Consider the following 18,940-nt stretch of genomic DNA (forward strand, 5'->3'; position numbering starts at 1 on the left):
CCCCGGGGGTCCCTTCGGTTTTTTTGTTTTCCAGCCAAGCGAGCCGGGCACGCCTGAAATTTTCGCCACCTGTAATTTTTTAAGAGGAGGCGTGTGCCGCCCAGACCGAAGCGACGCGGAGAGTTCCAGGAGCGCGCATCCGACGAGGCGCCGGGTAGACGTGATCTAGACGGTGATCGGGTTAGCGCGAGAGTGAGCAAAGCGGCGGGGGCCAGTCTACACGTGGGAGGGGACGCGGTGCCTAATCTGAGTACCTTGAGGGGAAATACTGAAGGGCGCCGAGGATGACGACGTCCACGTCCGGAGCGCACCTCGGAGCGTATCGGAACCTGACTGACAAGTTCATCAGGTTCCGCGACCAGGCGCGAGGTAACTACGGCTTCGCGACCAATCGCCAGAGCGAGGCGGCGTCCACCAGGCTGCTCGAGGCTGCGCTCGGCAGCAGCAGCAGCATGGGCCTTGGGCAGGGAGACGAGGGCTCGGGGCTGGAGGGCCTGTCCGCCACCCTGCCTCCGGCGTGGGTGGATTTCAGCGAGGAGGTCAGCGCGGACGTCAACAGGATCAAGGGTAAGCTCAAGGAGCTGGCGGCCGCGCACCACAAGGCGCTGCTGCCCAACTTCGACGACATGGGCAACGACAAGGACGACCACGTCGTGGAGATTGTCACCCAGGACATCACGAGGCTGTTCAAGCGGTGCGAGACTCGGCTACGGGCGCTCAATGACGCGAGGGGCGGGGCGCATGAGATGGTGATCATCAAGAACGTTCAGCGTAAGCTCGCCACGGAGCTGCAGAAGCTGTCCCAGGAATTTCGCAAGATGCAGAAGGACTATCTGCAGCGGCTCAAGCAGCAGGAGGGGCGGGGACCCGGAGCGAGCGGCGTCGACGACATCTTCGGGTGGGACGCGGCCACTGGCGGCGGTGGCGGGCAGGGGCTCGCGGATCCGGGCTTCAGCCAGAGTCAGATGCAACGACTGGATCGGTCGGAGGCGGTGACGATCGAGCGCGACCAGGAGGTGACGAAGATTCTGCAGTCTGTAAACGATCTGGCGGGGGTGATGAAGGACCTGAGTGTCCTCGTGATCGATCAGGGCACGATCCTGGACCGCATCGACTACAACTGCGAGCAAGTGGAAATCACGGTGGATGAGGGGAGGAAGCAGCTAGTCAAGGCAGAAACGCACCAGAAGAGCACGAGGATGATCACGTGCATCTATTTCCTCATGGTCATGATCTGCCTGATGACCTTGGTGGTGATATTCCAGAAAATGTAAGCGCAACCTGGTGGATTGTTCCTTGTCGACGATGATGTTACTAGCCCGTCGAGAATACCAAAGAAATTTATATACATTACAATCTGATACGAAGGTACCTTCAAAGGTAAGAATAATACGGAACCGTACTCGTCGTAATACGAAGCATGAATCGCCTCCCCTTTCACATCTCTGAGGTGCGCCGTTGACCCAAAAACCGTCATCTCGCGGCTTCATCTTCCCTCTGGGCATCCCCAAATGGATCAAGGACGCTCCCCGCGGAAAGCCGTTCAGACTTCATTCCACTCGACCCTCTGCTACCATCGGTGCCATTGGACTCCGGTATGGCGATGGCTACATCTTTGTCGGTCATCCCATCGTGATGATAGCGCACATTGTCCCAGTATCCATATCCCGGTGCGGATTGCCGACCGCGAGACCCCCCGCGTCGGTTGGGGCTCTGGTCTCGACTGCTGCCGCCGCCGCCGTCGCTCGAGGAAGCGCTGACCCTCCTGTTGGACTCGTTGACTTCCTTGAAGTCATACGCCATGTTTTTGTCCGCCCTCGATGAGCCGTTCATGGCAAGCCCAGCAGAGTCATTGCTATTATGCGTGGATCCCTCCATCACCTCGCTAAGGGCCATCGCAAACTTAGCCGCGTCGCCCGCGCGAACCCTCATCTCCATGGAGTGCTGCGCGCCGTCCCTCGTCTTGAACGTGAACACGGTGGTCTGGAACTCCGTGTAAGACCTGCCACCGTGTTGAGACGCGTCGATACCCTTCATCTCGTCGTTGAGGTTCACCCTCAGCGTGTGCATAGACGACTGGATGGCCCATATTGTCAGCGAGCAAATGAGGCCGACCCACAGCACGAGCGCGAGCAGCAAGAGCAGGTTGGCTCCCAGTAGGTTCCCGGAGTTATCGCAACCCATGAACAGCCCGCAAGGCGCCTTGTACTCCTTGCCCTCGTACATCTCGTCCCGCGGAAAATCCGGGTACTTGAGCAGGTAAGAACCCTTGGTCACGAAGAGTGCCGGCGCGATCGTTCCCCAGATGCCTCCAAAGAGGTGGATGGGGATGGCGTCCACCACATCGTCCACCCTGAAGATGACGAGCATCTTGGAGGCCCCGACGTACACCGCCCCAGCCACGAAACCGATTATGATACTTACCCACACGTCGATCATTCCCGCGCAGCCTGAGATGGACACGAGGCCGCACAGCACGCCATTGTTCATCCTTCGCGGCTCCATCTTCTGATTGGGCATCAGGTGGTCCAGGAGCATGACCGCCGCCCCACCCGTTGCAGCACTCAGAGTGGTCGTCACGACACTCTTCGCGGCGAGAACGGTGGCTCCGCCCGAAAGCGTCATCGTCGCCACGCTGTTGAATCCGTACCAGCTGAACCACATAAATAGGGTTCCGATTGTTTGGAACACGGGTGACTGCATCGGCATCTCCATCACGATGTTGCGGTTGTACCTGCCCACCCTAGGACCGACCGCCACGCAGGCGATGAGGGCCGCGAGTCCTCCGGTTACGTGTACAACGCCCGATCCCGCGTAGTCCACCGCACCCACGCCCAACAGCAGCTGGTGTGGTGCTGTCAGGGGCGACGCCCAGCCTTTCCTGGACCAGCACCAGTGCGCCACCACCGGATACACCAAGGCGGTGATGACCATGGAGTACATGGCGTATGCCTTGAACTTGAAGCGCTCCGCGACCGCACCAGAGACAATGGTGGTGCTCGTGGCCGCAAAGGCGAAGGAGTAGAACCACTTGGAGTACTCGTAAGCCTGGTCGTTGAGCGCATTTGTGTCGTCGATGTTATTCTCTGTGAAAACCTTCGTGCCGAGCGCAAAGTCGCTCGTGCCGATGAATTCGCCCTCCTTGCCGTGCAGAAAGGCAAAGCCGAAAAAGAAAAACGCGATCGCGCTGCAGCACACGTCGAGCAGATTCTTGAAGAGCGTGTTTTTGGTGTTGCGAATCGAGACTGCGCGAGTGAAGGGGGGAGGGCAGACGGTGAGGGGGAGGGCGGAGAAAAGAGAGAGCAACGGCGGTGCATGTTTGTCGGTCGTCGGGGAGAACAGGGGGACGGCGCAGCGCGGGAACGAGACTCACCTGAGCCGACCTCGAGCAGGGCGAACCCGGTCTGCATGAAAAAGACCATGGTCGCGCCATATATCAGGAAGAACACGTCATATGGCTCCTGCGACGTCGACGAGGGAACGAGGTGAGTCGGCGTAGGTTTTGCGGCGCAAATGCCCAACAAACACGAGGCAGGGCATCTTGTTTGTCGCCGTCGGGACAACCAGTGGTGGAACAGGCGCGAGGGGTACTTACGGCAGACGGGACCGGCGACATGGTGTCGTCAAGGAGCGACAATGTCACTCTCCTGGCGATAGAACGCGAGCGTCAGGATGGCGCGTCGTGCTCTGCCGCCAATACGCGAGTTCGTTAGTTGGTCACGTTATTCCTTAACAAAAAGCGACGTGGATGACGGAACTTTCCAAGGGCCTGTCAACCAGAACAGCTGACGAGGCGAGAAGGATTAAACCGTCGAATAAGGTTCACGGGTTCGCTTTCACAGCCGATTCTCGAATTTTATACTCGAATCATAGGAGGCCTGGCAAACGGTTGAGAAAATTTTTAATATATTTTCCAAACCCTGACTGTTTGCTCTGTCTGTCTGTTGTCCGGATAATTTTTCGTGGTGCGGGAAATATCACGAGATGACGCAGTGATGACGCCAATCGAAGCTTCTCGACGAGAAAATATCACAGTATGATGAGTAGCAATATCATAGAGCGCATAGTTGTAATGCGCATAAAAATATCCCAATCGAAGCTTCTCACGACGAGATAAAAAAAAATCACACTATGATGAGTATCAATAAAAGTCATAGAGCGCATAGTTATTAATAATGCGCATTAAAATATCCCGCATAAATTGCGTCACCGATCGTCTCCCAAGCCCCTTCACAGCTCCCCATCTGACGCACCCCGCCTCGGTCCCTGCCTCCCGACCGTCGACCAGTCCAACGAGTTGCCCGAGATGTCCATGTGTTCCAGTGTGGACGCGGTGACGAGCGCGACAGGCACGGGACCGTCCAGCTCGTTGCCACTGAGGTCGAGGTGCGTGAGGCCGCGCAGCATGCCGAGCTCGGGCGGTATGGAGCCGCGCAGCCTGTTGCCCCGCAGGTTCAGCCGCTCAAGGCGCGTTGCGTCCGCCCAGTTTTCCCCGGATAGCGTGCCGTTCAGCTCGTTGTTCGACAAATCCAGAACCCTGAGGTTGGGTAGCCCGACGAGGGCTGGGGGCAGCGGCCCGGTGAGCGCGTTTGACGACGCGTCAAACTCCATCAGCGCTCGCATCACGCGAATGTCAACGACGCCCTCGTGCGGTATCTCCCCGCATATGTCCCCGTTTCCACTGATATTGATGTGCCTGACCTGGGTCAGAGACATCAGCGTGTCGGGGAGGGTGCCGTTGAGCGCGTTTCCGGACAGGTCCAGGCGTCGAAGCTGCAGTTTCGGTGCGAACATCTCGGCGGGCACGGCGCCCGTCAGCCGGTTGTCCGATGCGGCGAAAATACGAAGACTCTCCGGCGGCGTCGACTTCGGAAGCGAGCCCCTCATCGAGTTCTTCGAGACGTCCCAGATGAGCAGCTCGGGCGCGTCGGGAGGCACCGCGGGCGGCGCGCCGGAGAAATCGTTCTCGCTCGCGTCGAACAGTCGAAGCGTCGACCTTCTCCCGGCGAACCCGAGCGCCGCGGCGGGGCCCAGAAGGTCGCCGCTGAGCCGGTTCTTCGCCACGGAGAGCACCTCTAGGTTTTGCAGGCCGCACACGCCCGTGGGTAGCTCACCGGTGAGCCCGTTGGAGCTCACGTTCAGCATGCGCAACTCGCGGAGTCGCGAGAGGTCCGAAGGGAGCCGGCCCGCGAAGTGGTTCTCGGAGAGGTCGAGCTGCTCGAGGCTGGACGCGGCGCCGAGCTCGCCCGGAATCTTACCGTAAAGCGCGTTCGAGCGCAGGATGAGCACCTGGAGGCGAGACATGGACCCAAACGCGCCGCTGACCGTGCCCCTCAGCCTGTTCCCCGAGAGGTCCAGGTGTCGCAACCGGTGCAGCCTCGCGAGAGTCTGGGGTAGCACCCCGGACAGGCCGTTGTCGGGCAGGGCCAGCGACAGCACCCCGAACTCGGCCTCGGGGGATACGCACGTCACACCCTCCCACGCGCAGTGGTTCCTCGCGTCCAGCCATCCGTTTTGTCTGCGCCAGTACGTCCCCTCCGTGGTGCGATACAGGTCGGTCAGGACCATGAGCTCGACCCGGCGCTCCTCCTCGGCGTCCTCGACGTCCCCCGCGTCCATCACGTCGTCACCGTCCGGCCCGTCCCATCCCCACCGCGGAACTCTCGTGCCCCTTTGCCTCTCCGCGTCCCGCCGCTTCTCCTCCCACGACCGCGGCCTCGCCCGGTCGTCCCCGTCGCGGGCTTCGTCGGCGGGTTTCGAGTCCAGCAGCAGCACGTCTTCCCGGTCCTGCGCGAGTCTCGGCAGTTTGGACGCGTTCTCGCGGGACATCGGCGCACCCGCGAAGTCCCGCAGCTCGAGCTCCTCCTCCGCCACTCTGCGCACCGTGTCCTTGACCAGGAACCTCGCGGCGTCCGCCGCCTGGGTCTCGGCGTCCGTCAGGAGGATGGCCTCTGCTTGGCAACGCTCGTGCAGCAGCTGCCGGAGCGCCGAGGCAGCCTCCCCGTGGGTCATGTCTATCTCTACCGCGTTGGCCAGCTCGGCGCACGCGTGCCCAGTCTGCCCGGGGGCGATCGGAGGCGCGTGCCTGCACTTGTGCCGCAGGAATATCACCGCCGCGTGCTGCAGGTGGAGCGCGGGCTCGTCCAGGACGTTCCTCGCGTACGCCTCGCACGGCCGTCGAAGCATCTGCACCAGCCTCGGCGAGAAGTGGAGCTCATCCTCGGCGCTGAAGCGGATGGCCGACGCGCCCGCGGGACGGACGCTGCCGCGCCTCGCGTTCTCTTCGGACGTATCCACCGGCGCGGGAGGGGAGGCGATGGGCGCGCCATCACGGTGGGGGGGCCCGTTGTCAACCCGGGCGGCGAGTGTGCTCGCCGATGAACGCGCGCCCTCCTCCGCGTCCGCGTCCGACGAGACGAGCGCCACGAGCGAGAGTGCCACGAAGAGGAACACCGCCCGACCCGCGAGACCGCGCCGACTCGCCCGACACGGCCCAAACATCGTCCCCCGCCTGGGCCCGCGCGAGTGCCGTCTCCTGACCCACGCAGCTCAAGTTCACCGTATTTCCAGTTTTGAAATTCTACTTGTATGACTAGATTGCTGTGGTCTTTTGCGCTTCCCTTAACCATAAATTAGGATTTCAAGTCCGCTATCAAACAGTTATGGATTCGTTTTCCCGTTCGTTGGCGCTTGTCCCGCATATATTTTCACGTCGACGGCTCGTGTTTTTTTGGTTTTAGGGTCTCGGAGCCCCGCTGCCGCGTTCTCTTTCGCGGCACGCGTAGACGCATCCCTCAGAGGAACGTCAAGATGCCTTTCACTGTGAGTTATCGGTTCCATTCCCCTGCCCATCGCGTCGTCGCGACGCCGAATCCATCGCCGCCGCGCGCCCCCCACCGCGTTCTCCGGTCCGTCATCCCGCTCACCGTCGCTCCATCCTTTCTCTCCACCAGCGCAACATCGAACTGGGCCGCGTGGCGCTCGTGAACCTCGCCGCGGATCCCCTCTATGGCAAGCTTGTCACCATTGTCGACTTCGTCGACATGAACAGGGTAAGTAGTGAAGCAGGAGCCCGTCCCCGCGCGCTCGCGACCTGCGATGCGCGCCTTTCCGGGCGCGAATGACGCCCGGAAACCCTAGGGGTTTTTTTGGTGGGGGGGGTGGTGCGTGCTGGGACCAAGCCCAGATCGCGCTCCCCGAACCTCCTCCATGGCCGACAACGATGAAACAGCGCCTTCCGATCCCCACGAAACATCGTCGCTGACCGTTCATCCCCTCTATGTGTCCAGGTTCTCGTCGATTCCCCCACCATCCAGCGCTGCGTGATCTCCCTCCGCCGCCTGGCGCTCACCTCCATCGTGGTGGACCTCAACGGCGAGAAGTCTCCCTCCAAGGAGACTCTCGCCGCGGCGCTCAAGGCGGCGGACGTCGAGGGCAAGTGGGCGGCGTCCGCGTGGGGTAAGAAGATCGCCAGGCAGCAGGCGCGCAAGAACCTCACCGACTTCGACAGGTACAAGGTTATGGTTGCCCGCGTGAAGCGCTCGGCCCTCATCAAGAAGGCCCTCGCCTAAACTGTCGGTGCCTTACTTCTGGGTTATGGGGTGTGAGAAGTCTCACGATGCGCGAATGTGATAGGAACTACATAGGGTTTCAATGGCAGAATCTCGCCGTCAGGCTTCATTCTAAACTCGCGCCGTCACGCTACCGTCTGCAGTTCTTCGAGCTAAAAGTCTTTGAAGCTCATCTTCTGGTCGTGGTCGCTCGGAGGCTTGCGCCCGCGTCCCCGTCCCCGTCCCCCTCGACCGCCTCGACCACCACCCCTCGCCGCACCCCTTCCTCGCGCCAGTTCTATGGAAGAGTTTAGCAGGTCGTCGCACGCGAGGCACGCCACGTGAGCCGTTTCGCCACCCGCAAGTGGGGTCCTGTCCTTGTGGTAAATCACCGTGGGACACCTCGCGCCACACGCCCCGCACACGTCTAATTTGTCCACCGTCACTCTGTGAACGCTGTCGTTGAGCTTGACGACCAGCGCGCAGCCGGTGCACACAAATTTCCACCTGGGACCGCCCACTGGCTCGAGCATGAGCCAACCCCCTTCCCGGCCCTTCAGCTTATCGTCCTCGCCACACTCTGGGCACGGGCACACCACGAGGGCGTCCACGATGGGATGTGCGCGGGGATGCGGCGCTCCCGACACCAGCCCCTTCGTTGGCCTGCTTCCCCCCACAAACGGCGGGTGGTTAAAACACCACGGGCACATTGGGTATGTCCTGTCGCCGTTCTGGTAGAGAAGAAGCTCGAAGCCGCACAGCTGGCACTCCCTGTTATTGTACAGCTTCACCGTCCCTGCTGGGAGCTCGAGAACTTCCTCTTGTGTGGGGCAGTACAGTCGCTGCGGCCGGGTGCTCACCAGGCGCATGTATCGGAGGCACCGACCACACTTGCTGAATGGCTTGCCGCTGCTACACGTCGGGTCGAAGCTCGCCTCGAACAGGGTATCCATACGCTCGATCTGATCGACGAAGTTTCTGAACTTGGCGGCGAACTGCGCGAGGGTGTGACGCACGATGGACTCGTGGTCCGCCTTGCCGGTGGCGATCATGTCGAGCTGCTTCTCCACGTGCGACCTCACCGCCGGAAGCGCCAGCTCGGGGTCTATGCGGTGATACCCCTGCACCAGCGTTACCCCGAGATCCGTGGGCACCACCCTTCGCCCGCCCTGGCTCTGGATCGTGACGTACTTCCTGCTCTCGATGTTGTTTATGTGCGTGGGTATGGACGCGTCCGTGCCGATGCCGTTGCGCTCCATCAATCCGATGAGCTCAGCCTCGGACAGGTACGGCGGGGGCGAGGTGGCGCCCTGCCGCAACTCCACCGTCGCGATCGGCAGCGACTCGCCTCGTTCGATCTCTCCCAGTGGGTCGTCCTCGACGGCCCTGTGCGGCATCACCGTGGTCCACCCCGGCGCGATCACGGTCTGGCCACTCACGCGGAACCGTTCGCCGCCCGCCACCAGCGTGGCCCGGCGCGACACGTAAGCGCAGTCGGGAGACACGGACGCGATGAAGTGCCTCGCGACGAAGTCGTACAGCCTCCACGCCTCCCCACCGCCCACCGCGCTTTCTGTCGCCGAACGCACGGGCGTGATGGGCGGGTGGTCGCCCTCGTCCTTGCCACCCCGCGGTTTGGTCATGGACCCCGCGAGAAGCTCCTCCACCCACTCGCCCCAGTCCGGGTGGCCCCGCTGCGCCTTTAGCGTGCCCTTCAGGTCGAACCCGGGCGGATACGCGGTGGACTCGGTGCGTGGGTAGGATATAAACCCCTGGATGTACAACCTCTCCGCCACCTGCATCGCCCTGTGCGCTCCCATGCCCATCCCCGCGCTCGCGGCTTTGAGGAGGTCCACCGTGTTCAGCCCCGGAGGCCTTCGCTTGAACTCCTCCGTTTCCTCCACCGATTCGACCAACGCGTGTCGATCCCCCGCGACCATGGACCGAAACATCTCTCCGACGTCGCCGTCAAACACCCTTTCACGCTCCCACCGCGTCACGAGCGTCTTGCCCAACGACGTCGACCGAACCTCCACGTGCAGGCTCCAGAAATCCTCCGGCGTGTGCGAGACAATCTCCAGATGCCTCTGCACGGCGAAGTTCAACGTCGGGGTCTGGCACGGGCCGTACGAGATGACGCTAGCGTCCAGGTGCGAGTACCGCCCCTGGAAGAACCTGGTTTGGAACCTGGTAAACGCCACGCCAACCTTGAGGTCGAGCTCCTGCCTGGCGTCGACGGCGAGCGCCTCGGCGCGGTTGGGCGCGCCCAGCGTTCTCATGGCGCGTTCGATGGACTCCTTCGACACCGCGCTGAATTTGGCTCTGTGTACGAACGTATCCCCCCGGTTCGGACGCATCACCGGCGCGCACGCGTCGATCACCTCGAAGCATATGTTCTCCCCCTCCCTGTCGCAGTCGAGCCAGAGGATGAGATGCGACGCGCCCTTCGCCTCCCGTTCGAGGTGCTCCACGACCCGGGCCTTGGGAGTCGCCTCCTTCTTCTGTACCGGCGCGTCGAACAAGATGGCGGGATCCAGGTCCCAAGACTGAAACTTGGCTGGGAAGTCGATGGACAGCACGTGGCCTATGACCGCGGTCACCTTGAAGTGGCATCGCGCGCCGTTGAAGTCGCGCTCGAACTCGTGCACCTCCTGACCACCGCGCCGCGAGCGGTGCTTCCCTTCGGATAGGAAGCCCGCGATAGACGCCGCCAGCGAGGGCTTCTCCGCCACGCATAGCACCACCGGGAGCCCCGACATGGACCCTAGCGCTCAACCGCCCATCGCCACAGCGGAGTGACCTTTCTTCGCGAACGCGAGGCCGATGTGGGCTCATTCGCCGAGGGCTGCGGGCTGTCCGACCGTAATTTTTTTATCTGCGTTCCAGTTTTTTTTTTTTTTTTTGGCGCGCGGCGCGCGGCAGCGCGCCGCGCGCCGCGGCGCGGCCGACAAGGCCACCTTGAAGCCACGGCGCCCCACAACGTCCGCGGGATCCACCGTCGTTGCGACACTCTGTCGCACGCGGATTTTGTGTATGACAAAAAGGGTGCTAGGCACAGGGCCACCCAGGAGCCGCGCGCCGCGGCGCCCCGGCGGCCCGGGGCGCCGCCGGGGCGCCGCCGGGGCACGCTCGCGCGCCTTTGTGCTTGCGGGCGGGCGTTCCTCGCGGCGTACGACCTCGTGGCGACGAGGTGATCTCCGCGCGCGCGTCGGCAACGCCGAGGGACTCGTTTCGTCGCGATATCGAGCCGGCGGCGCGCGGGGGCGTCGGCATTGAGGCTCGGATCACCTCGGGCCGCGCGGAGAGGCACGCGGCGCGAGTCGAGGGACGCCGCGGACAGGTGGATCTCGGCGACGTCGTGGCTTCCGAGGCGGAATCCCCCGCGCCGTCATCGCTGCCGCCCGATTCGCGAGCTGCTGGTCGTATCGGCGCCGGGGAAGGTCGCGCCGCGGCGCCGGGCGGCGCGGGTGACGTCTGGGGCGGCGCGGGGGTGCGTGTGTGGCGAGTTGCGCGCGACATCTCGCCCGCAGCTTCCTACAGCCGCGGAGCACCAGCACGCCTTGGGTCAGCATCCGCAGCTCATCCCCGCGGGTGACGGCGTTTCGTCGCCCGCGGGGATGCCAAGGGCGGCGCGGGGGCGGGATGTGCGGGAAAACTGCCCCCGCGGACCGAGCCGCGCTCGAGGTTGCGCCGGGGAAGGGGAGATGGGACGCGACAGACGCGTCGCCCCGTCCAGCCCCGGTGGGAGATGTCGCCCACCGTCGTACCCGCGGGGCCGGGTGACATCCTCGCAGGGGGCGTCGGGGGCGTCGGGGGCGTCGACGCGGCACGGGAGGAAGGCAGGTGATGGGGGACGGCGTTGTCGGGTCGCCGCGGAGGCGTTGGACGCCTCGATCGACGCCGTCGGAGGGCACCCGTGGGGGTGATGGAGCCCCAGGGCCCAACGGACACCTCGGCGAGCTGGGCGCCGGCGGGTGGCGAGCTCGCGGGTCGTGGGGTGATGAGCCGGGGGAATCGGCGCGAAGGGTGGGTCTCGGCGACGTCGTGGCTTCCGAGGCGGCGAGGATGCACCGGGGATGAGGAGGTGGGACGCGATGGACGCGTCGCCCCGTCGAGCCCCCCGGTGCCCTCGACGCGGGGCTCCCGCCAGCCGTCGTCGCCGCGAGGTCGGGTGACACCCGCGGGGAGGGCGTCAGGGGCGTCGACGCGGCACGGGAGGAAGACAGGCGATGCGAGACGGCGATGGCGGGTCGCCGCGGAGGCGTCGACCGCCTCGGGCGGTCGAGGTCGGAGAGCATCGGACTCGGGTCGCCGAGTCCCAACCGCTCCATCCACGATCTCGCCACCCGCGGGGGTTCCGATCGTGGATGGAGGGGTGATCAGCCGGGGGATCCGCCGCGGAGGGGTCGCGTCGACGGGAGACGGCGATGCGGGTCGCCGCGGAGGCGTCGGACGCCACGGTCGGTCCGCTACCTCGGGGTCGCGTCGATGGAAGGCTCAGAGGACGCCGATGTCTCAGTGTCCCGGGCGCTCGCCGAGGTTGAGCACCTGACTCGTGGGGTGATTTGCCGGGGGTTTCGCCGCGGAGGGGTCGCGGCGACGGGAGACGGCGATGCGGGTCGCCGCGGAGGCGTCGGACGCCACGGTCGGTCCGCTACCTCGGGGTCGCGTCGATGGAAGGCTCCGAGGACGCCGATGTCTCAGTGTCCCGGGCGCTCGCCGAGGTTGAGCACCTGACTCGTGGGGTGATTTGCCGGGGGATCCGCCGCGCATGGTGATTTGGTTTGTATAACATTTCAAATTTGCTTCAATTTTTGTTCTCGCGTTCGCTCATTCGTCCTCGTTCTCGTTTACGTAGGGTGCGCAATCTCCTCCACCGCGCCGTGCTCTCCGCCTCAGCAGTCGTCTATCACTCGAACACCGCGGCCAAATCCTTGGCACTCTTCGTCTTCCCCTTGTGGCGTGCGTGCCCATCGCACTTGCAGTGGTAACCGCATCTCTTTGGGTCATTCGTGCAAGTCTTGCAATGCTTGTTCTTGCACTTCTTGCCATTCTTGTAAACCACGCCGCAGAGCGACTGCTCGTTCGCCCTGTCCGCTTTGTCTCCCCACGTCGACTCGGGCGCGCGGCGAGGCGTCGCGCTCTTTTTACGCCGCGTCGGCGTGGTGTTGGATAGCCATCGCGCCGTAAACTGCGCGTTCGAATCGTCTGTGAGGCTCGTCTGCCGATCGCCCACCGTCGCGTACCGGTTTATGATGTACTCAGACATCAAAACCGGGAGGCTTTTCTTGTCGAACACGTTGTGCTTGAGCGTCTTGAAGAACGCTTCCAACTTTTGCCTGCAGTGGTGGACGAGGTGAGGAACGTCAGTCAGGAAGCGAACCCGAGGCGCCAAGACGAAACCGGGACCGTTACGTACGTGTTCGTCCGCGCAGCCGGGAACATGGCGGCGACAGTCGGACCGGTGATGCCGAAAAATCGCAGGTGCCACACCAGAAGATGGCGCACCGAGAGGTCCCCATCCTTGTCGACGATGAAGACGGGGTTTGCGAAAGCGTCGAAGGACGTGCCGCCGCTAGCGTCGACGTTGAGATCGACGACCGAGTCGTTTCCCGAGCTGACTACATCCATGTCCATCGTGTCGTCTCCCCCCTCGTCCTCGTCGTCCTCGTCGTCCTCGTCGTCCTCGTCGTCCTCGTCGCCCTCGGCGTCTTCATCGTCAAGCCTCGCGATCGCGTCCTCGGCGCCCATGTCATCGATACGAGGTTGTGCGTTGCGTCCTCCGAGCCTCGGGATCGCGCCCTTCCGCGCAACCGCGTTCTTGACGATCCACGCCCGGAACAGCACCTTACCGTTCGCCAAAATCTCAAAAGCGAGACGGTCAGGTTTGTCTTCTGCGCGTGTCGCCTCACGGACGCGTACCGTCTCTTGCCATGACGGGGGTCGATGCTCGGCGTCCACGGCGATCCACCGGTAACGCAGCACGTCGGGGATCACGTCACAGTAACGCAGGAGCGCCTCGATTTCGTGGGGGCCGTCGAACGCCCCTCCGTCCGCGCGCGGTTTCACGAAGGGCCTCACGATCAGGTTGTAGGCGGCGGTGCGCGCCACCGCCTTCGCTTCCTCGGTCAACGAAGCCGCGTATCGCTCGCCGTATCGAATGGTTTTTAACACCCCGTGCTTGTGCACCCGGCAGTGCGTAAAACAGACGAGTCCGCGAACGATGCTGCGCGTAGATGGCGCGTCGGTTTCCCATTTTCTGATCAGCGTCGAGGCTTCGACAACCGCACTCGGCGGCGGGTCGTCGCCCTCGCAGATCGACGCGATCGACGCGATCAATCGTGGGTCGACGGCGAGAGTCATCGCGCCCTTGTCGCTATCCGCCTTCAGCCGAACCGCGTCGGGCGACCGAGCGAGTTCGCGCAACTCAGGCGGCAACGCGTCGGCGGCTGCCGCGAGGACACGTTTCCCCGTTGTCGCCACGCGCGCGAACTCCAGTTGTCGGCGCGTGATCTCCGCCTCGTAGGAGAGGGCGCTCGGCGCGTCCTTGCGCTGCAGGAACGGCATCCCGTTGAACGAGTGGCACAACCCGTCGTCCAACGCGATGTCCTGGTCCGTGCAAATCACACCACAGCGGGTGTCCCTCGGCGCGAGGCGATCGATGGCGCTGACGATCGGGGACAGCATGGTGGTGTAGTCCTCTGCGCGGCCTCGTTCGTGCACGAGCTCGATCGCGTCAAGCCCGCCGGTGCCGTTGTACGGGGTCGGAATGTACCCGATGGTGTTGAAGAGGAGGACGCGCTTGTTGGCGTCACCCAACGCGTACACAACCTTTTTAGTCGAATCCACCAGGAGACCAGTGCTGGTCGTCGTGTCAGAGCAAAACACCAACTGCTCTAATCGCCCGATCCGCCCATCGTCAGCGAACGCCGCGCGCAGGTTGAGCTCGTCGAGAAGCCTGACTGGGTTTCCCAGACGTCTCTGCTTGCCGTGTGCGACGGCTTTTCGCGCGGCGGTAATCACCGCCAGCGTCTCTCGGTCGCGGGGGCTGCACTCCGCGCCCGCAACATATCCGTCCTGTCCGCGTTGTCTCGTCCTCCATCGCATCTTGCGCGCCGCGTCCGTCTCCGAACCGCCGGCGATGGACAGATCGCCGCACATCATGCGAAGGGGGGAGACGTCGGCGAACGCGCGTCCGTGCGCGTTATTTGCACCCGCGCTCAGACACGCGCTGCCTCCCGCCTCAGAGAGACGGTTGGCGAGATAGCCCTTCACCCCGGCGGCGACCTTCCAAATCGTCGGGGTGGGAATCTCCCCGCGCTTCGCCATCTCGCGCCCGAGGGGGTTCGCGCGATGCACACATCGCTCGAGGACGTGCACGCGTAAGGTGCCGCTGCTTACCGCCGTGGGGGCGTCCACAGAGTCGAAGTCGGCGACGACTGGGATGTCGGCCGCGGCGATTCGGACGTGGGTCAGGGCGAGACACTTAGAGCGTCCGTCGCCGAGCCTCCTGTGGCGGAAGCCGAGGGCTCCACACTGGAATTGGACGATGATGTCTCCGTTCGTGAGCACCTTGAGACCCTTGGAGAAAAGGCTCGGGTGATTCGGCGATCGCGCCGCAGCGCACCCTTGCCAACGTTCCTCTGCGGTCCACGCGCACCGCGTCCGAACGCCGGTCGACGCGCTCGCCGCCTCCACGCCGTGCGTCTCATCGCCCGCTTGGCGCAGGACGTGCAGCACACGCCTCTCGATGGAGGGGTGCACTCGCACCGCCCCGTCCTCCGTCTTCCGCGCAAAGAACGAGAGGTTGGCGAAAGTCACCTCCCCCCCCCCGTCGTCGAGGACGGTCACGGGGAGCGCCTGCGTCGTCTCGCCGGCCGGCGGCGGCGGGAAGACGAACGCGCCGGAGGGAAGTTCCGTGCGATTCGCGACGAAGCGATCGTTGACGGGGGGGGTGTCCTTGCGCTCGTTGTGCTCGAGGACCTCGGCTTCTCCCCAGCGGTAGAGCGGTTTCAAAGCGTCGACCTCCGCAGTCGCGGGCCCCGCTAAGGCCTGGAGGCTTGGCGAGTGGTCGCCGAACTCGACGGCGGCGCTCCGCGAGTGCGCCACCGCCTCGTCGAAGTCCTTCTGGGGGAGGTGTTGGGCGGTCCAGTATTCGGGCGCGACGGGCGCGGCGCTCTCCGCGGGGGTCCCCGAGGACGTCTCCGCGCCGCCGCCACCGTCAAACTCCCCAGGGTCCTCGTCCCATCGGCCCTCCTCGCCGCCGTGTGCTCCCCGGCCGCGTACGCCGCGGTCTGCCGATTCCCCGGGAGACTCCATCGCGATGGCGGGCCGCAGGGATGCGTCGATACGTGCGAGAGCGCGCGCGTCGAGCTGTGGGGACCTTCTCCGGCGCTCCCCGCGACGAGAACCCGACCGTTGGCGGGCTGGTTTCGTGTCGCGAAAGTTTCGTTCGTGGCGTGTGGAGACACACTCCCCACGTGCACGTGCGCCGTCCCACTGCGCGCGCGACACTCCATCTCGAGCGACTCGTCGAGGATATCGAGACGATGAACGACGACGACGGCGTCATCGTGATCAGCGACAGCGACAGCGGCGGCGGCGACGCGCGCGACGCCCACGCTGGCGTCCGCAACCGAAGCGCACGCGACGGGAACCAAAACCACGACGACGCCGACGAGCTCCGGCGCACGAAGGAGCGCGATGACGCCGCCGACGACGCCGACGACCGACTGCCCGACGTCATGAAGCATGAGTCGTGGGCCAACCCCGAGTGGAAGTCGGAGCCGACGTCGAGGAACAGCCCGCCAGGTGAAAACTTCGCCTGGCCCCCCAACCCTCCTTCCCCCCCGCGGAGGTCGTCCGCGACGCAGGATGATGACACCATCGTCATACTCGGCAGCGACGACGACGACGACGCCGCCACCGACGCCGCCGCCGCCGCCGACGCCGCCGCCGACGACAACAACGACGATCGTCGACACGAGGCCGGCACGCAGGTAACCGTTTGCGGCTTAAAGAAGAGGCCCGCACTTAACGGCAAGCACTGCGAGGTGGTCGCCTGGCGGGGCGACTCGGCGCGATACCGGGTGCGCCTCTTGCCGGCCAACGTCGAGGAGGAGGCGCCCTGCTACGACATCAAGCCCGAGAACATCATGCTCGCGGGCCCTTTGTCCCATAGGTCGATTCACACCATAGGAGGGTTCTCAAAGTCCCTTCACTTCCAGGACGTCGCGGAGCTGGAGGAGTGGGCAGTCCAATTCAATGCAAGGCACAGGGTGGAGGGGGCCCGGTTCTCCTTTGAGCATGGCCCGCCGATAATGTCCACGAAGCTGGTGTTGCACACCGGCGACACGATCAAGCCTACGAGGCAGGTGCGTGACCTACAAAGAAACGGGCACTGCATCGTCACCGAGGTCGCGTTCTGGAGAGAGGTCGCCATCGCGGACGAGACCCCCCCGGTGAGGAAGCGCGGACGCACCAGCGCCGCCGCCGACGAGGCCACCCCGAAGCGCCGCAGGAGCAGCGCGACGTCGACGCAGACGGCGCGGTCCACGGGTGGTGGAGCGAGCGGCGGCGGCAACCACTCCAGCGCCGGAGGCTCGAGCTCGCGCACCTCCGAGAAACAGAGGGGCATCGCCGCCTTAAACGCGCTGTGGAAGCGGCGGGGCGACGAGCTCTGCGGGGGATGCTTGGTTGGCACCAAGCGAGCGATTGTTGGGCGTTTTGGGCTGTTCATAGGGTGCAGTCACTATCAGCGACGCCCCACGCCCTGCTGTCACACTGCGGACGTGGAGGACGAGGAGCTCGAGGTGTGGAGAGCTGCTTTACGCGAGACGACGACATCGACGTGAACGCGATGGGATTCGACGCAGACGTACGTGCATAGCGTTGTAAATTAACAAACACCCATCTACGTCTCATCACGTGTGTTTGGAACGCTCGCCTCGAGCCCTGTTCTATTCAATCCTCGTCAATCCTCGGCTGCTCGGGCAGCTCGACACTCCTCGAGCTCCCTCCCCCGCCGACGCCGATGGCGCGCCTCCGTGGGCGCCCGGCACGATCTCCGCGCCCGGCTGGCGCCCGCCCGGCTGGCACCCTCGCGGCTGGCGCCCGCGGCTGGCGCCCGCTGGCGCGCAGTGAGCGTCCGCACCCGCGGCTGCCGCGCGGCTGCCGAACCACCGCGCCGTTGGAGAATCTAATCTCCCCGCGCCAGCCGCGCGTGCGGCTGGCGTCCGCCCGGCTGGCGCCCGCCCGGCTGGCGCCCGATGCCGCCGCGCCCGCCGCCGCCGCGCCCGCCACCACCGCCCTTATTCCCTCGCCAGTATTCGTTGCGTCCCTCTCCCGCGGCGCCGCGCGCGGCGGCGACGATGACGACGCCGCCCAGGCGAGGACGATGGACGAGATGGGAGGATCCCGCACCCGCGTCGCCTCGGCCCGCCCGTCGCGACGCGCCGAGACCGCCTCCGCGGGTCCCGAACGCGCCGCCCACGTCACCACGCGTTCGCGGCGGTGCCCGCGCCCGAGGTCGGATACGCGCGCGTTGAGCCACGAGGGCAGGACGACGGCGACGCCCCCCCGTTCCCTTCGGCTCCCACCGCCGGCTGGGCGGGTCGAGCAGACGCACGCGTCGCGCCCCGACGTCCCGGCGACGGGCGAGGATGCCGCCCGCGCCGTCGTCGCGCCCCGCGCGATCCCGATGCCTTCCATCATCGACCCATCGTCCAAAGGTTGCGCAAGCGCCCAGGCGAATCCTCAGCGCGGCGACGCGGCGACGCGGGGAAATGTCGACCGCGGCTTTGAAACTCAGGTGGGCACCCCGTGCCGAGGTGCCTGACATCCAGCCGCGCCGGGCGACTTCGAGCGCGCCGCACGTCCGAATCTTGACAGATACCGGGGGCATCCGATGGCGCCGTTCGCTCCGCGTCGGTGTTCCACGCGGATCTCTACCTGGTGGCGTCGGCTGGATCGACCGTCTCGGACCTCGATCGACCACCGCCACGACTTCGTGCGCGCGCTCCAGTGAAGGCATTCCACCTGATGTGCCGTGATTCAACAACTGGAACGCACACGAGTGGCGGGACGTGGCATGCAACTCCGCTCGAATGAAATGTCTTCATGGCTTGCGAACATCATCATATCGTCGTTCGCCGCGTTAGAGAGTGTACCAGCACCGCGCGTGCCGATGCGGCGGCTCTTCCAGTCTTTGAATCTGCTCGGTGGCCGCATCCCGACGGCGCGAGGCGCCGGGCCCGCCTCACAGACACGCACGGGCGACCGACGCGCGTCCGCGCGGTGGCAGCCATGGCCCCGCCCCTCCGGCGGAGACACGCGCTGGTGTCGTGTCCCCCGAGGTTTCGGCGGCAGCGCGCGGGGGGAAGTATCGCTCG

General features: G+C 64.8%; 9 protein-coding genes across 9 annotated transcripts; 5 read left to right on the plus strand and 4 right to left on the minus strand.

The window, feature by feature from the left end:
* The first annotated feature begins 121 nt into the window (after positions 1-121).
* Positions 122-1,367, plus strand: MICPUN_112641 (syntaxin). Its single transcript, XM_002499711.1, has one exon. The coding sequence runs from the start codon at positions 285-287 to the stop codon at positions 1,272-1,274; it is 990 nt and encodes a 329-aa protein (XP_002499757.1). The 5' UTR covers positions 122-284; the 3' UTR covers positions 1,275-1,367.
* On the minus strand, positions 1,331-3,422 carry MICPUN_112640 (ammonium transporter channel family; the record flags this gene model as incomplete). Its single annotated transcript, XM_002500196.1, has 2 exons — positions 1,331-3,245; positions 3,374-3,422. 2 exons carry the CDS (start codon positions 3,420-3,422, stop codon positions 1,474-1,476), a joined length of 1,821 nt encoding a protein of 606 aa, XP_002500242.1. The 3' UTR covers positions 1,331-1,473.
* Positions 3,423-4,140: 718 nt separating this feature from the next.
* MICPUN_107672 (predicted protein) lies at positions 4,141-5,648 on the minus strand. Its single transcript, XM_002500197.1, has one exon. The coding sequence runs from the start codon at positions 5,617-5,619 to the stop codon at positions 4,231-4,233; it is 1,389 nt and encodes a 462-aa protein (XP_002500243.1). The 5' UTR covers positions 5,620-5,648; the 3' UTR covers positions 4,141-4,230.
* A 1,128-nt stretch (positions 5,649-6,776) lies between these two features.
* MICPUN_53957 (predicted protein) lies at positions 6,777-7,687 on the plus strand. Its single transcript, XM_002499712.1, has 3 exons — positions 6,777-6,822; positions 6,954-7,052; positions 7,290-7,687. Exons 1-3 carry the CDS (start codon positions 6,811-6,813, stop codon positions 7,569-7,571), a joined length of 393 nt encoding a protein of 130 aa, XP_002499758.1. The 5' UTR covers positions 6,777-6,810; the 3' UTR covers positions 7,572-7,687.
* Positions 7,688-7,723: 36 nt separating this feature from the next.
* On the minus strand, positions 7,724-10,309 carry MICPUN_79081 (predicted protein; the record flags this gene model as incomplete). Its single annotated transcript, XM_002500198.1, has 1 exon — positions 7,724-10,309. The coding sequence occupies one exon, from the start codon at positions 10,307-10,309 to the stop codon at positions 7,724-7,726; it is 2,586 nt and encodes an 861-aa protein (XP_002500244.1).
* Positions 10,310-11,559: 1,250 nt separating this feature from the next.
* On the plus strand, positions 11,560-12,359 carry MICPUN_107670 (predicted protein). Its single transcript, XM_002499713.1, has one exon. It carries the CDS (start codon positions 11,793-11,795, stop codon positions 12,285-12,287), a length of 495 nt encoding a protein of 164 aa, XP_002499759.1. The 5' UTR covers positions 11,560-11,792; the 3' UTR covers positions 12,288-12,359.
* A 100-nt stretch (positions 12,360-12,459) lies between these two features.
* Positions 12,460-15,869, minus strand: MICPUN_55797 (predicted protein; the record flags this gene model as incomplete). Its single annotated transcript, XM_002500199.1, has 2 exons — positions 12,460-12,889; positions 12,970-15,869. 2 exons carry the CDS (start codon positions 15,867-15,869, stop codon positions 12,460-12,462), a joined length of 3,330 nt encoding a protein of 1,109 aa, XP_002500245.1.
* Positions 15,870-16,099: 230 nt separating this feature from the next.
* On the plus strand, positions 16,100-17,404 carry MICPUN_55796 (predicted protein; the record flags this gene model as incomplete). Its single annotated transcript, XM_002499714.1, has 1 exon — positions 16,100-17,404. One exon carries the CDS (start codon positions 16,100-16,102, stop codon positions 17,402-17,404), a length of 1,305 nt encoding a protein of 434 aa, XP_002499760.1.
* Positions 17,405-17,583: 179 nt separating this feature from the next.
* Positions 17,584-18,387, plus strand: MICPUN_55795 (predicted protein; the record flags this gene model as incomplete). Its single annotated transcript, XM_002499715.1, has 1 exon — positions 17,584-18,387. The coding sequence occupies one exon, from the start codon at positions 17,584-17,586 to the stop codon at positions 18,385-18,387; it is 804 nt and encodes a 267-aa protein (XP_002499761.1).
* Positions 18,388-18,940: the final 553 nt, after the last annotated feature.

The sequence above is a fragment of the Micromonas commoda genome, chromosome 2, assembly GCF_000090985.2.
Source record: "Micromonas commoda chromosome 2, complete sequence".
Lineage (NCBI taxonomy): Eukaryota > Viridiplantae > Chlorophyta > Mamiellophyceae > Mamiellales > Mamiellaceae > Micromonas > Micromonas commoda.

What these genes read in the sequence shown, in the direction of transcription:
- MICPUN_112641 (XM_002499711.1), top strand. Translation starts at nt 285, where the DNA reads ATGACGACGTCCACGTCCGGAGCGCACCTCGGAGCGTATCGGAACCTG.
- MICPUN_107670 (XM_002499713.1), top strand. Translation starts at nt 11,793, where the DNA reads ATGGCGGGTCGCCGCGGAGGCGTCGACCGCCTCGGGCGGTCGAGGTCG.
- MICPUN_53957 (XM_002499712.1), top strand. An exon ending in ACTTCGTCGACATGAACAGG is followed by an intron (nt 7,053 to 7,289) that starts GTAAGTAGTGAA and finishes CTATGTGTCCAG; the next exon opens with GTTCTCGTCGATTCCCCCAC.
- MICPUN_107672 (XM_002500197.1), bottom strand. Translation starts at nt 5,619, where the DNA reads ATGGACGCGGGGGACGTCGAGGACGCCGAGGAGGAGCGCCGGGTCGAG.